Source organism: Heteronotia binoei, chromosome 16, assembly GCF_032191835.1.
Source record: "Heteronotia binoei isolate CCM8104 ecotype False Entrance Well chromosome 16, APGP_CSIRO_Hbin_v1, whole genome shotgun sequence".
Classification (NCBI taxonomy): Eukaryota; Metazoa; Chordata; class Lepidosauria; order Squamata; family Gekkonidae; genus Heteronotia; species Heteronotia binoei.
The window spans coordinates 49314278-49329726 of record NC_083238.1 but is presented as its reverse complement, the minus strand read 5'-3'; the positions used below and the strand labels follow the sequence as shown (position 1 = coordinate 49329726).

At 48.7% G+C, this 15449-nt stretch overlaps 1 protein-coding gene across 1 annotated transcript in view; it reads left to right on the top strand.

Moving 5' to 3' along the window:
• LOC132585294 (aldehyde oxidase 3-like) overlaps window positions 1–13747 on the top strand; it is a 75602-nt gene extending 61855 nt beyond the window's left edge. Inside the window, exons 29-35 of the mRNA XM_060257104.1 lie at window positions 1583–1657; window positions 2034–2086; window positions 4119–4233; window positions 6041–6106; window positions 9744–9932; window positions 12923–13090; window positions 13675–13747. Coding sequence (XP_060113087.1) covers window positions 1583–1657; window positions 2034–2086; window positions 4119–4233; window positions 6041–6106; window positions 9744–9932; window positions 12923–13090; window positions 13675–13728 — 720 coding nt within the window. The 3' untranslated portion in view covers window positions 13729–13747. The remainder of the gene's footprint in view (window positions 1–1582; window positions 1658–2033; window positions 2087–4118; window positions 4234–6040; window positions 6107–9743; window positions 9933–12922; window positions 13091–13674) is intronic.
• Window positions 13748–15449: the final 1702 nt, after the last annotated feature.

Genomic DNA, 15449 nt, shown 5'->3' with positions numbered 1-15449 from the left:
ACCTGTTGCATAGACAGCTTCAAGATGGAATTAGCTTAGCATGTGGAGCAGATGTCCATGAGGGGCTATTAGCCACAAGGAATAGATGGAATACTCTGTTTGGGGCAGTGATGCTCTATATTCTTGGTGTTTTGGGGGGGCGCAATAGCGGGAGCGCTTATGGAGTTCTGACCTCATTGGTAGACCTTCTGATGGCACCTGGATTTTGGTCATTGTGTGACTCAAGAGTGTTAGAGTGGATGGGCCATTGGCATGATCCAACGTGGTTTCTCTATGTTCTTATTTAACGACCTTTAATTTTTATTATATTGAATCCCACATTTCTGTCCCACCCTCTAGGGTGGGTTAAAATTCTAGGGTGGGTTACAACAGAATTAAACACTAAGTATCTGAACAGTATGTAAAAATGAAACAGCAGCCTCCAGTTTCCAAGTACAGTGTACAAGTACATCATTGAAATGCATTGATTAATAACTTATTTTCAGAGACAAGCAGATTCATAATTTCAGTTTAACCACAAAATAAATAAATCAGTAAAGCAGGAACCAGAATGGGTGGGTCAGTCCACACATTGCAGATGGCATAGTTCTCCTCTTTTGAAATGGTTAAAAAAAACCCTATTTAAAAATAAAAAGGGATTTTTGTAAAATTTATATTGGAATGAGTGTTGAGTATCCATGTGTCACATGAGTATTGACATGAATGGGTCACTTGAGTATGCGTGTGACCTATTGTCACATGAATAATGTCACTTATACTAGCCAATAGGTGCCCATAATAGCTGTCCAGCAACTGCAGTCTTAAATACCAGTGCTAAAAGCAATAGCAAGGGGGCGGGAAATAATTGGGGGGTTTTACTTATGAACTCAACTTGGCTGTTTCAGAACTGTACCCTACTTATTTAGAAGTTAGTCTCATCACTCTAACACAGTCAAAATGGATCTTTTATTTGTTTGTTTGTTTGTTTGTTTATATCTTCAATTTCTATCCCTCCACCCCACATGGGCTCAGGGTGGGTAACCACAAAATATGATAGAACAATCAAAATATCATAAACCTATTTAACAATATAAAGTTAAATCTAAAATGATTAAAATATCAGAATGGCTTCCAGCTGGATGGTCCACAATAGTCTTCTTTGAGCCCCCTTTGAAATTTAAGAAACTGTTCTGGAATAGAGCGATTTCTGCTTTTTCCATAATAGTAAACAGCAGCACTACCAGAATGCTCTGTGCCTGTCACAACTATTCCACAGGCAGAAATTCAACAGGTGAAGTGTAAGCTCCATCTGTGTATCATACACTTCAGCTAAAGTAGCTCTCCAGCCTCCATGCTCCTCTCATATCCTGCTTCTCTGTGGTGTCTTTGAGTAAAAAGCAGCTTGTGGTTTTTATTTGGGTCGTAGAAAAGACTCATTCAGCAGCCTTAGCTGTTCTTTTCTTCATTAAAAAAAAACTAACCTCACTTTCTGGCTTATTACATTTTCCTTTTGCAGTGTTATTCAGATAATGTTAGAAAACAAAATCAGATATTATTGTTGTGTTATATTCATCCTCCTTTTCCACGCCACTTGTCTCAACAGAACGCTTGCCAAATTCTCCGGAAGCGGCTGGAGCCGGTCATTAAAGAAAACCCAGAAGGCAAATGGGAAGACTGGGTGAGCACCTGGAGAAAGTGGCTGCTTTGGAGGGCGGGCTCTATGGCATTATGCCCTGCTGAGGTCCCTCCCCTCCCTAAACTCCGCCCTTCACAGGCTCCACCCCCCAAATCTATTTCCGAACCCTGAGCTGGCAACCTTAGAGATAAAGCTTATATGCAAGCCATGTGATTGGAAGGCTTCATGTTTTGCGCCAGTTGTATTCTTAAAATTGAATAGAATTTGCAGAGGAAGACAATGGCAAACCACCTCTGCTTAACTGCTGGCCTTGAAAACCCTATGGGATCACCCTATGCAATTAGATGGTGCTTTCCACACACACACAGTTTCCGTTTGTTGTGTATTTGTATGTCATTCAACAGTCTGTGTCTTGCAGATTTCCAAAGCTTTTAAGGAAAGCATCAACCTCTCAGCTACCGGCTACTTCAAGTAAGGAGCGTTTTATCACTTTCTAAGTTGCTGCCTTTGGGGAATCACAGGTGCCGTTTTGTTCAGATTGTGTGGCCTAAGACTCAAAATAGATCTGATACTGGAAAGAAGGAGCTCCCCACATTCTATCCCTTTAAGAATCAGGCACATGAGTACCCAATTTGAATCAAGACCACAAGGGGAAGAATTTCTGAGCCTTCCCTCAGATCCTTTTTCCTGACCTGAAATAGCCTTGGGGACTCATTATTTTAGGGCTGGACAAATTGAGGTGCCAGGGCAACATGGCACTTTGAAAATGCCTTCTGGAGACTAGAGCCCCAGTGCCACCTCCCTGGTGAGTCGCTGTGGTAGACTAGGATAGCCTTATCTTCCTTTTAGGATTAGCCCATGGGTTTCCAGCCAGCTGGGGCAGATATTTAGAAGAGTTGGATAGAGAAGGTAGAGAAAGAAGTCCTTGTCTCCCTTTCTTACAATACAAGAACTCGTGAACACTCAATGAAATTGCTGAGCAGTCGGGTTAGAACGGATAAAAGGAAGTCTTTCTTCACCCAAAGGGTGATTCACACGTGGAATTCACTGCCACAGGAGGTGGTGGCAGCTATAAGCACAGATGGCTTCAAGAGGGGATTGGAACTCTTATCTGGGGCAGTGATGCTCGATATTCTTGGTGCTTGGGTGGGGAACAGTGGGAGGGCTTCTAGTGTCCTGGCCCCACTAGTGGACCTCTTGCCGGCACCCCCCTCTTTTTTGGGGGGCCACTGTGTGACACAGAGTGTTGGGCTGGATGGGCAATTGGCCTGAACCAACATGGCTTCCGTTATTATTATTAAGAGTGATGCTTGCAGAGACTTGCACAGCAGATACAGTGGGACTTAGAACCTGGGTTTGACTGATTCTTTAATACATGGAATTCACAGCCACAGGAAGTGGCTGCAGCTACAGACTTAGGTAGCTTCAAGAGGGGATTGGATAAACATATGAAGCAGAGGTCCATCAGTACCTATTAGCCACAAGGTACTGTTGGAACACTATGTCTGGGGCAGTGATGCTCTGCATTCTTGGTGTTTGGGGGCAACAATGGGAGGACTCCTGGAGTTCTGGCCCCACTGGTGGACCTCCTGATGGCCCCTGAGTTTTGGCCACTGTGTGACACAGAGTGTTGGACTGGATGGCCATTGGGCTGATCCAACATGGCTTCTCTTTTGTTCTGAAGAGCAGAGGTTCATCAATAGCTATTAGCCACAATGTATAGAGGAAACACTCAGGGGCAGTGATGCTCTGTATTCTTGGTGCTTGGGAGGCAATGGGGGCGGGGCTTCTGGAGTTCTGGTCCTGTTGGAACCTCTGGGTGGCTCCTGGGTTTTGGCCACTGTATGACACAGAGTGTTGGACTGGATGGACCATTGGGTTGATCCAACATGGTTTCTCTTATGTTCTTATGACTGGAGCAGTGAAGCTCTGTGTACTTGGTGCCTCCCACAGTGGGAGGGTTTCTGGAGTTCTGGCCCTGCTGGAACCTCTGGATGGCCCCTGGGTTTTGGCCACTGTGTGACACAGAGTGTTGGTCTGGATAGACCAGGGTCTGATCCAACATGGCTTCTCTTGTGTTCTTATGTGGTGAAAAGTTCATAGCCAGGTTTAAAGAGGCAGAGTCTATAATTCCACGGGAGAAGTTCCGTAGTGGATGTAGAAGAAGCAACGTTCATCAAGTATTAAGAGGGCTATATGCCTGGTCCAGAAGATAAAGCGGATCAGATGTTTCTCCAGCAATTGGGAACCAATTAACAACCGTGACAGAGGTGCAGTCCATGACAGAACTTGTTTCTTTTCTGTTCCCCAGCCTATGCTGGAGCCGCAGAGAGCATGCCAATAATCTGGTATTTCCAAATTTATTTATTTCTATTTATATCCTGCCCTCCCTTCCGAAGCAGGCTCAAATGAAGTATAGCTGAGAAATTCTTTAATGAGAATGAACTCTAGCCCCCAGATGAACTCTTGGCGTCTAAAGAACTTGGTTTGTTTCTCCCGTCAGAGGATACGTGACCAATATGGACTGGGAGAAGGGAGAAGGCCACGCTTTCCCATACTTTGTTTTTGGCGTTAGTTGCTCTGAAGTTGAGATTGACTGCCTGACAGGGGATCATAAGGTAAACAACAAACATTTTCTAGCATGGCCAATATACGGCTGATTCAGTGGCTCCCCGCACCCAGTTCGGATATTTCTTCATCGGTTGACCTCGCTGTCACCACATGCTGTGACCAATTCCCCACTAGCCTTATGCCGCTCCTGCTCTCCTCTTCTCAGCGTGGCAACTCACTCTGCTTTTTTCACACAGCAAACGATCCTCTAAAACCAGTTTCTGTTTGCCACAAAAAAAAAAGGCAAAGCGACTTGCAGCCCCGGGGCAGATAGTGTGACAGAAGCCCGACGGAGAAGAGGAGCGTGAGAGCGCTCCAAGGCTAGTGGGGAATCGGTCAGAGACACCATAGGGATGAGTTTTCAAAGAGAATAGTGGTCCTTGCAAAGTGGGACTCAGCTGGAAGCTGTTAGCCTGGAGAGCCAATTTAAGGCACACCTGGAGATAAGGTGTGCATAGAGTTTATTCTGTAGATTTGGAGCATCCTGCATGCCACTTCAGCATGGCTTCTAAAGAAGAGAACATTGATTCTCAAAAATGTATACCTCATAGCTATGTCAGCCGCCATGTGGGACCTGGGGATCCCCTGGAATTCCAGCTCATCTCCAGACTACAGAGATCAGTTCCCCTGGAGCAAAGGGGTGCCCTGGAGGGTGGACATCTGTGACCCTGCCCTCCCCAGACTCCATCCCCAAATCTCCAGGAGTTTCCCAACCTGGATCTGGCAAAACTACCCCCATTCCCCACCGGTTGTCAGGGGAGACCTGGCAGCCCTACCCCAAAATCTTGCTGGTCTCTAAGATGCTGCTGGACTCAAATCTAGCTGTTTTATTTTAGCACAATTCATCTGGGCTGTGCATGTAACCATAGCCTTGATTCTGACTTCGGTAGACCACGTTGGCCATTGGCTGCACTATAGTATGGCTTGTCCTTGGGACTTGCTGGGGAAAAGGAATTATCCAATTCTAGTCCCAGACATAGTAGATCCTGGAGCTTCCAAATGCAGTAATAACAATAATAACGATAACAACAACAACAACAACAGCTATTATTATTATGAGCCAGTTTGGGGTAGTGGTTAAGTGTGTGGGAGAACCAGGTTTGAGTCCCCACTCCTCTTGCAGCTGCTGGAATGGCCTTGGGTTAGCCATAGTTCTTGCAGGAGTTGTCCTTGAAAGGGCAGCTGCTGTAAGAGCTCTCTCAGCCCCACCCACCTCACAGGGTGTCTGTTGTAGGGGGAGAAGATATAGGAGATTGTAAGCCGCTCTGAGTCTCTGATTCAGAGAGAAGGGCGGGGTATAAATCTACAATCTTCTTCTTCGTTTATAATAAGATGATGATGATGATGACAATGAAGTTGATGATGATGAAGACGACGATATTGGATTTATATCCCACCCTCCACTCCAAATCTCAGAGTCTCAGAGCGGCTCACAATCTTCTTTACCTTCCTGCCCCACAACAGACACCCTGTGAGGTGGGTGGGGCTGAGAGAGCTTTCACAGCAGCTGCCCTTTTAAGGACAACTCCTACAAGAGCTATGGCTGACCCAGGGCCATTCCAGCAGTTGCAAATAGAAGAGTGGGGAATCAAACCTGGTTCTCACAGATAAGAGTCCACACACTTAACCACTACACCAAACTGGCTCATCATCATCATCATCATCATAATAATAATAATAATAATAATAATAATAATAATAAAGAGAGTTTGGAATCTATAATAATACTGTGGGTATTATTCTTATGGGTGTGGATGATGGTTGTCTTCATATTTTAACTTTTTAAATGTGCTCTTCATCTTATTTGTCTAACAGAATCTCCAAACAGACATTGTCATGGATGCCTGTTACAGCATCAATCCGGGAGTTGACATAGGACAGGTATGCTGCAGGAGTTTTGAGCATTGTCCTGCAGGCAAATGTTCATAGACTGATCCTTTATTTGTTTAAATATTTTAGTCCACTATTCTTTCGTTCTGAGGACTTAAAGCATCCTTGTCTCATGGGCTTTCTGATGAAAAAAAAACCCCAGTCTACCAAGAAGGTTTTGGTTCTTAAAGCAATAACACATGTTCCTTGATTTACCACCATAGGGTATAATGAAGAATTGATCTGCAGATGTCTGGGGCTCTGGGAGAGGGCTGTTTTTTGAGGTAGAAGCACCAAATTTGCAGCATAGTATCTGGTACCTCTCCTCAAAAGACCCTCCAAGTTTTAAAAAGATTGGATCAGGGGGTCTAATTCTATGAGCCACAATGGAGGGAAGGCATTTAAAAAGTGTGCAGTCCCTTTAAATGTGCTGGCCACTGGGCTGGCTCGCCCACTAGGCAAATTAGGCATTTGCCTAGGGCGCCGGGCAGAGGAGCACTGAATTGGGCTTCCCCCCCCCCAAGACAAAAGCCTAATTGCTGCGGGGCAGTTAGGTGGCGAGTTTCTGGGCACTGTGTTTGGGCCCCCTCCCCGGTGCGCTCAGAGTACCGACGCTGGTCTTGTGCTTACCCACTTCGCCCAGCATTGCAATAGATCCCTCTCTTAATAGAAAGCAGGAAGAGGCTTCACTCTCACCCCTCCCTTCTGGAACAGGAAGGGAGGGGGAAGCAAAGCCTCGTTCTGCTCTCTATTAAGAGAGAGCACTATTCTAATGCCCGCCGAAGTGGGTAAGCATGAGGTGGGGGGCAGAGTGGAGCGGAGTGTAGCCAGCACCGGCCCATGGGTGTTTGGCACCCCAGGCAGGCGCCCCCCTGCGCCCCCCCCACAGCCAATGCCGGCCCGTGTGTGTGGTTCTCCAGGCAGCCTCCCCCTGCAGCGATCTATTGCACCCCCTGAACCGTGTGGCAAGGCGGCAGCACCCCCTTCCCGTCGCTTCCCTCCCCCCCTCACACATTTACAGCCCAACACCGGCGAATCTTATCTTTAGGAGCTGAAATGAAGGCTTCTCCCCCCTCCTTTCCAGAACCAGAAGGGAGGGGGAGTCAAGCCTTCATTTCTGCTCCGAGGTTCTAAAGATAAGATTCGCCCGCATCAAGCTGTGAACGTGGGGGCGGGGGGAAGCGAAGGGACAGGAAAGGGGTGCTGCTGCCTTGCCACATGGCGCGCTGTGATTGCCACGGTGGCAGTGGGGCTGGGAAGGGAAGAGAAACAAGGGGGGGGCGGCAGGGAGGCAAAGGGAAGGGAAGGGGGTGCTGCTGCTGCCTTGCCACGCTGCGCATTGTGATTGCGGCAGTGGCGGCGGGGCAGGGAAGGGAAATGAGGGGTAGGCGGGGGCAGTGGGCGGGCGAAGGAGGCAGCAGGCAAACTAGGTGCTTGCCTGGGACACCGGGAGTAGGTGGGGAGCCAAATTTGGCGCCCCCACCCTCCCGGTGCCTTAGGCCAGTGGTCCCCAACCTTTGCGGCACCGGGTGTCAGGCTCTGTTCATTCATTGTGTCATTAACCATTGCTACTAACCATAATCAAATATGCAGAGGGATTCTTACTAACCAGGAACGGGGTCAGCTAGGAGGGAGGGGGGAAGAGTAGAGAGCCGTTTCCCAGGACTATCAAAGGTTGCCAAGAGTCTTTGAAGCCACCCGTAGGTGCTAGCTTCTCACCTCCTCTCCGGAGGCTCCAAGGCCAGCGCCTCTGGGCAATGTAACCACCAACGGAAGAGATAAGGGGGAAACGCTGGGAATGTCTCACATACAAAAGCAGCCTTTTGTTTTGGGAACTGTGGGGTAGATGTGAATGCTTTGAAGTAGAGGATAAATAGCTATAGATTGAAACAGTCTCTATCAGTTCCAATTTATCTGCTTGCCTGGAGTAACTCTGAAGTATCCAATAAATGCAACTTTGTTTTAAACTACTAAGTCTGCGTTCTTGTGAGAGTTTCAATAAACCCATGCCTGACACCGGGGACCAAATTTGGCCCTGCCCCCTCCATGGCCACGCAACCTCGCCGCTCCACCCCCACCCCGCAGCCTTGCCCCCCCGCCCCACCCCCACGCAGCCTCGCCGCCCCTCCCGCAGCCTCGGCATCCCACCGTGCAACCTCGCCCTACGCAGACTTGCCACCCCTCCTGCGGCGCCTCCAGCACCCTCCAGTTTTACAATTTTAAGGCCAGGGAAGGGGCGAAGCACCGCCTTTCACGGCTCTTTAAAGACTGACAACACCCCCCCCCCCCCCCGCTGCAAAAACCTTCGTAGCAGCAGTGGGCAACCTGCTGAAGAAACGGCACTCCCCTTGTCTCCTCCCCCCCACGCCCTGGGAGGAAGTGGAGAGGAGACAAGGGCAGTGCCACTTCTTCAGCGGGTCGCCCGCTGCTGCTACAAAGGTTTTCGCTGCCGATCGGGGGCGGGGGGCGGGGTTTGTCTGCCTTTAAAGAGCCGTGGAAGGCGGTGCTTCGCCCCTTCCCTGGCTTAAAATCGTAAAACCGGAGGGTGCTGGAGGCGCCGCAGGAGGGGCGGCGAGGCTGCAGGGGGTTGGGGCCAGGGGAGAAGGCTGCGGCCCGGTTGCCAACAGGCCATGGACCGGTAGTGGTCCCTGACCCGGGGGTTGGGGACCCCTGCCTTAGGCAACCACCTAGTTTCCCTAGTGGGCGATCCAGCCCTGAGCGCGGCACCATGTTGCGGTGCCACTGAGAAAAGGGGAGGGGGTTGTTCCAGGGCCGTGCAGGCAGTAAGTCTGTCTGGGGCGTCGCGCGCCCTAGGGCCGGCCCTGGCTGACCAGAACTCCCTTCGGAGTTCAATTGTGCTTGTCACACCCTTGCTACTGGCTCCACCCCCAATGTCTCCTGGCTCCACCCCCAAAGTTCCTTGAATTGGACTTGGCAACCCTACCCAGAGGAAAAATGGCAACTGTAGACCATACCAATATCCCAAGGATTACAAAGCCATCCTTAGCGCATGGCAAAGGGGGCGGGGGGAATATTAGTTCAGGGCTTTTTTTTTAACACAGTTCCAGCTGGCTTGGTGTCAGGGGGTGTGGCCTGATATGCAAATGAGCTGCTGGGCATTTTCTAAAAAAAAAAAAGACTTTGTTTAGATTATAATTACAAAACCTTCATTTTCTAGCAGATTTAATACCTCTAGCATTGCTACCTCCAGGTTGGGAAATTTGTGCAGATTCGGGAGCGGAGCAAAGGAAGGGCAGGGTTTGAGCAGGGAAGGGATTCAGCAGGGCATAAAGCCATATAATCCACCCTCCAAAGCATTTATTTTCTCAAAGGGAACTGATCTCTGCAGGCTGAAGGTCAGGTGTAATCTCCAAGTCCTGTGGTTGGCACCACGGGGTTTTTTTGAGCAGGAATGCACAGGAACACAGTTCCGGCTGCCTTGGCATCAGGGGGAGTGGCCTAATATGCAAATGTTCCTGCTGGGCTTTTTTTACCCAAAAGCCCTGTGCGGAACAATGGTGATGTCAGGGGGTGTGGCCTAATATGCAAATGAGTTCCTGCTAGGCCATTTCTGCCCAAAAAAGGTCCTGGTTGGCACCCTAAGCGCTTCATATATCTATCCTGAAATTATGTATGTTTACTCCCTCAGATTGAAGGTGGCTTTATGCAGGGACTCGGACTTTTTACCCATGAAGAAGTGAAATTCTCCCCCGAAGGAGAGCAGTACACCAGGGGTCCAGACTCGTATAAAATCCCTGCCGTTTGTGATGTCCCAGAATTGTTTAGAATCTACTTGCTGCCGAACACAAGAAACCCAATTGCCATCTACTCCTCCAAGGTAAATATATTAGATATCTCAAAGACGAACCATTTCCTGTCTACACCATGGGAAAGACGAACCACCTCTCTTTTTTCTTTTCATACTCCAGTCACATCTAACGTTACTCCTAAATGTAGGCAATAATGGCCACAAGGTGTAATTGTTGGGGTATTTGGTTAATACAGAAGAGTTTGCCTAGTCAATACAAGTGTGATACTGAGTGCAGCAAATAACTCTCCCAAGAAGTATATTGCAAAAAATGGTAAACTTACACTTATTCAAGTAGATCCATATTCAGGTCGCAGTCGAAATAAGAGACAGAAGCCTAATCTAGAGAGCACTTTCCCTATCACAAATGGCCAGCATTGCTGCACACATGGCCGGCCCTCCCGCTAGGCAAACTAGGCAGTTGCTTAGGGCACTGGGAGGTGCAGGGCGCCAGATTGGGCTCCTCCCCCTCTCGGCATCCATGGCAAACGCTTAGTTTGTCTGCCTGCCTGCTTTCCTCGTCCTCGTGGCCCATCTGCCCGCCATCCCTCTGACGCCACCCCTCCCTCCAACACCCCACCCCATCACCGCAGCTGCTCTGGCTTCTAGTCCTTTGAAGATCCCACGAGAAGAGACTTCGCTCCCCCTCACTTCCACTTCTGGGAAGGAGGGGGAGCGAACTCTCTTCCCGTGGGCTCTTCAAAAGATAAGATACCATGCTAGCCTCATTGAAGCCGGGAAGGAGGGCCACGGCGGGGAAGGATCAGCCTCGACAGCAAAGGAAAAGGGAAAGTGGGCAGGGGGACCAGCCTCGGGGGGGGGCAAGGGAAGGTGGGCAACGGCGGCTGCAGGGAAGGACCAGCTGGGGGAGTGAGGGAGCGTGGCACTGAAGGGAAGGAGGACGGCTGCGGCGGGGTAAGGATCAGCCTTGGGGGGGAAGGTGAAGGGAAAGAAAGGAGAGCAGCAGGGAAGGACCAGCCTTGGTGGGGGGGTGGAAGGGAAGGAGGGCGGCGGGGGAGGGTGGGGGGCAGGGAGCCTGCCTGGGGCGTCACCCCCCCACAGGCCGGCGCTGGCTACACAACATCGATGGTGCAATGATGTAATTTCCAGGTGATGTAATCAGGGGTGGAATTCTAGCAGGAGCTCCTTTGCATATTAGGCCACACACCTCTGATGCAGCCAATCCTCCAAGAGCTTACAAAAAAGACCCTTGTAAGCTCTTGGAGGACTGGCTGCATCAGGGGTGTGTGGCCTAATATGCAAAGGAGCTCCTGCTAGAATTCCACCCCTGGATGTAATCATGCTGCACTTTGGGACATTTGTGGGTGGGGGATCCCCCTGCTGGCCAGCTGGAACTCCTGCCCAGACCAAGAGGCTAACATCCTTATTGGAAACCCTGTTCTAAAAGATCTTTAAAACAGAGTAATAAGGCTTGTAAGAGGACTACTAACAGCTCTCCTTTGACCAACAAGGTGCAAGGTCCAGTAATGGCTGATACAATAGTATAGGCCTGACCTGCACATTGGGAAATAATTCATACGGTTTTAGGAACCAAAGTGGACACTATCCTATGTCTCCAGTTGATCTGTGACATTTTAACCTCTGAATCTGTGAACAAAATGTTTCTTCGATTGGTCTTCGAAAAGCACAGGTGATTTCCGCAACAGTTGGCCCCCTGAAACTTTCATTTTCATTTTTTGCTTGGCCAGATCTTTTGTCTTTAAACTTATTATATCTTGATGGCAGCTGCCACTTGAAAGGAAGGTAGCATGTTTCAAAATAGAAGACTTCCTTGGCAATATCTTCAGTTGGACTCAACCTGAACTTCTGGGTGACTTTAAATAACACCAGGGCTTTTTTTGTAACAGGAATTCCTGTGCATGTTAGGCCATGCACCCCTGATGTAGCCAAGCCTCTTGAAGCTTACAGTAGGCCCTGCACTAAGAGCCCTGTAAGCTCTTGGAGGATTGGCTACATCAGGGAGGTGTGGCCTAATATGCAAAGGAGTTCCTGCTACACAAAAAGCCCTGGTGTTATTTAAAGTCACCCAGTGTTTTATTTCTAATCAGGCCCGTAGCTATGAGGGGACCCGTGGGGGCCCGGCCACCCTGACTTCTGGCCAAGGCCCCTCTGACTCCAGTGTCCCAAGCAGCCCCCAGGCCCTCTGCCATGTCTGCAGAAGCTGCCACCAGTCCCGTGAGCAGTTTGCTGGTGGAGAGATCGTTTGTGGAGCCAGCAGTAGAAGCAATCGGGGCTTCCAGCTTGAGCTAAAGGGCCTGCCGATCAGCTGATCGGTGGGCTCTTTAACTTACGCAGGGTGCTTAGTGGTGGACAAGGAGGTCTGGCGGTGAGAGCGGCTCTCCCTGCCCAGCCCCCAGCTGACCTGCAGGCCCTTTAATTGGTGCAGGGGGCTGGGGACTACTTCTGCCCCTGGCCCCGCATGCTATTTTAGTGGCAGGGAGGGAGGGCAGCGGCAAGAGTGGCTCTCCCTGCCGCTATCTCTGCCATCCTCCCTTCCTGCCATTAAAATAGTGTGCAGGTTCGGGGGCAGAAGCAGCCCCCAGTCCCCCCTCCGCCAGTTAAAGGGCTCAGGTTGGCTGGGGATTGCTTCTGCCCCTGGACCGGCATGCTATTTTAGTGGCGGGAAGGGAGGGCAGTGGTGAGAGTGACAGGGAGAGTCGCTGTCGCCCTCCCTTCCCACCACTAAAATAGCACCTGGGGCTGGGGGCAGAAGCAGACCCCAGCCACCTGCGCCAGTTAAAGGACCCGCGGATCAGCTGGGGGGCTGGAGGCTGCTTCTACCCCCGGCCCTAGGTGCTGTTTTAGTGGCGGGGAAGGAAGGCGGGTGGAGAGCAAGGAGGGAGGGTGGGGTTGAGTGAGGAGAGGGAAGGTTGTGTGGGGTGCCGGGGTGTATGAGTGCCCCCGAAAATTTTAAATGCCCCCCAACCTTCCAAATCCTGGCTATGACCCTGTTTCTAATCCAGATTCCATAATGTTTGGCTGTCTTTTTCTTCCTACAGAGTATGGGAGAAGCTGGGCTATACTTGGCGTCATCTGTGTTTTTCGCTATCAAGGATGCACTGGCTGCGGCCCGGAAGCAAAGGGGACTGAGTGACATTTTTACACTAGACAGTCCGCTGAACGTAGCAAGGATTCGCATGGCATGTGCTGACCATTTTACAGAGATGGTAACCACCTTCTTGATATCCTTTGCCCCCATCTTTTTTACATTGAACCTGCATTTCATGGGCCCCCCACCCTGCTGCTTATTATTTTTTATATCCCCCCCCCCTTCATAAAAAGTCTGCATACTGAGTAGAGTTGCCAGGTACTTACCACCAGAGGTGGAATTCTAGCAGGAGCTCCTTTGCATATTAGGCCACACCCCCCTGATGTAGCCAGTCCTCCGAGAGCTTACAAAAAAAAAGCCTTGTAAGCTCTTGGAGGATTGGCTGCATCAGGGGTGTGTGGCCTAATACGCAAAGGAGCTCCTGCTAGAATTCCACCCTGAAGAGAAGCAATATTGAATCAACCACTAGAGGGAGTAATGCACATGTGGAACAGAAAACGCTCCCTGAAGCAGCAGGAACTCACAAGCAAGGAAAAGGAGAATATGAAATGCCTCAGATTGAACTGGGGGGAGATCTGAGATTAGGACTCTCTGAGATTTTTAAATTTAAAAGCACCAGTGCCAGGAAGGGTGGAATGATGGGATTCGATTTTGAATTTATATCGTAATATAAAACTATTTTTCTTTTCTTTCTTTCTTTAGATTCCAAAGGATGAACCCGGAACCTTTAAACCATGGGCCATTGATAAAAATTAAAATATTCAATTTTTCCACCAGAACTTTGCGATTGTCGTAGTAAATTACTGATCTGTGATTCCAAGCATAGTCATCGAAACAATATCAGTCAGATAAGAAATACCTTAGGTTCCAGAGGGATAGCAGATCCTAAAATTCATTTTAAAATGTGGAAAATTATACCCCAAACTTCTTAATCTAATACCAAAGTCTGCTGAACATAGCAAGGAGTCCATGCCAAATGTGACAGATGCCAAACACAAGACGTTTTACAGGACACAAGCTAGCCTGTGAAGTGTGAGATCTCATTCCATGCTGGCTTTTATAGACGTCTTTTTTAAACCTGCTGAGATTTCCATTTGGTAACACAAGATTTCATATCCAAGACCATCTGTTCAAGCCAATCACCTTTATTAAGATCTTTGTTTGATCATTTACATAATACGTTAGTTATCTACATTTAATCACCATAAATAAATACCAATCATTGTTCCTTTATACGTAGCACTTATAACAATTTGTTCCCATGTTGTTCTAATCCTTCAATTCCTATTTTTCCTCAAAAGATTGTTAATAATATGCCTTATCTGGATATACTGAAGGAACATCTAGGGCAAGGGTGGCCAATCTGTGCGGCTCTTTCATACATATTGTGTGGCTCCTGGAGGTCAAGGAGGGACTTAATGCAGGCTTACTCTTGAGTAAGCATGCTTAGCATCGGGACCTCAGTCAGCCTCTGAGCGTTGACCCATAGGTAGGTGACTATTTCTGGTGTGCGTGAAGCGGGGAAGGAGGGAAGAACAGGCAGGCTCGCAAGCTCTTCTCCTCCACCACAAAGGTTGCCCTGAGACCTAGAGTGGGGAAAGAGAGCACAAGAGCCAAGGGAGCCACTGGAAGGAAGGATGGAATTAAAGAGGGTGGTGCAGGGTTCCCCCTTAGTTTCATAGCACTTGTATTTCTTGGTGTCAAAGCAAAGAGAGATGCATAATGATCCAAACGGACAGTGATTTATATGGTACATAGATCCAAGCAGGCAGCCGTGTTGGTCTGAAGCAGTTGAACAAAGCAGGATTTAAGTTGCACCTTTAAGACCAACCAATTTTTATTTAGAACGTAAGCTTTCGTGTGCTCTTAAGCACACTTCATTAGATGAATCCAGTACAGTGAGCAAAGCCATACATAGCTGAGCAGAGCCATACATAGCTGCCACTGCCTACCAGCTATGTATGGCTCTGCTCAGCTATGTATGGCTTTGCTCACTGTGCTGAATTCATCTGATGATGTGTGCTTAAGAGCACACGAAAGCTTACGTTCTAAATAAAAATTGGTTGGTCATAAAAGTGCACTTGACTCCTGCTTTGTGTATATGATACATATGCATTTCCTTCTCCCAGTGGTGCCAAAAAATAATTCCCTGACCTTTCCCTGTGCTGGTGTTATGGGGACCGTTATTCCCAGCTTTTGTTTTTTAAAAAAAGTCTCCTTCTAGCAAAGTCATGCTGTAAAGTCAATACATATGTATTTTATCTTTCTGTGCAAATAAAATATTGAGAGTTTTAATAAAGATGTGTGTGTACGATATTTGTTCGTGTCTTGTGGCTCCCAAACTTCTGATGTTTATTCTTTGTGGCTGTTACATTAAGCAAGTTTGGCCACTCTTGATCTAGGGCACCCCTTCTGTGGGCCAATGTGGTGTAGTGGTTGAAGTATCAGACTAGGATCTGGGAATCCCATGTTCAGAT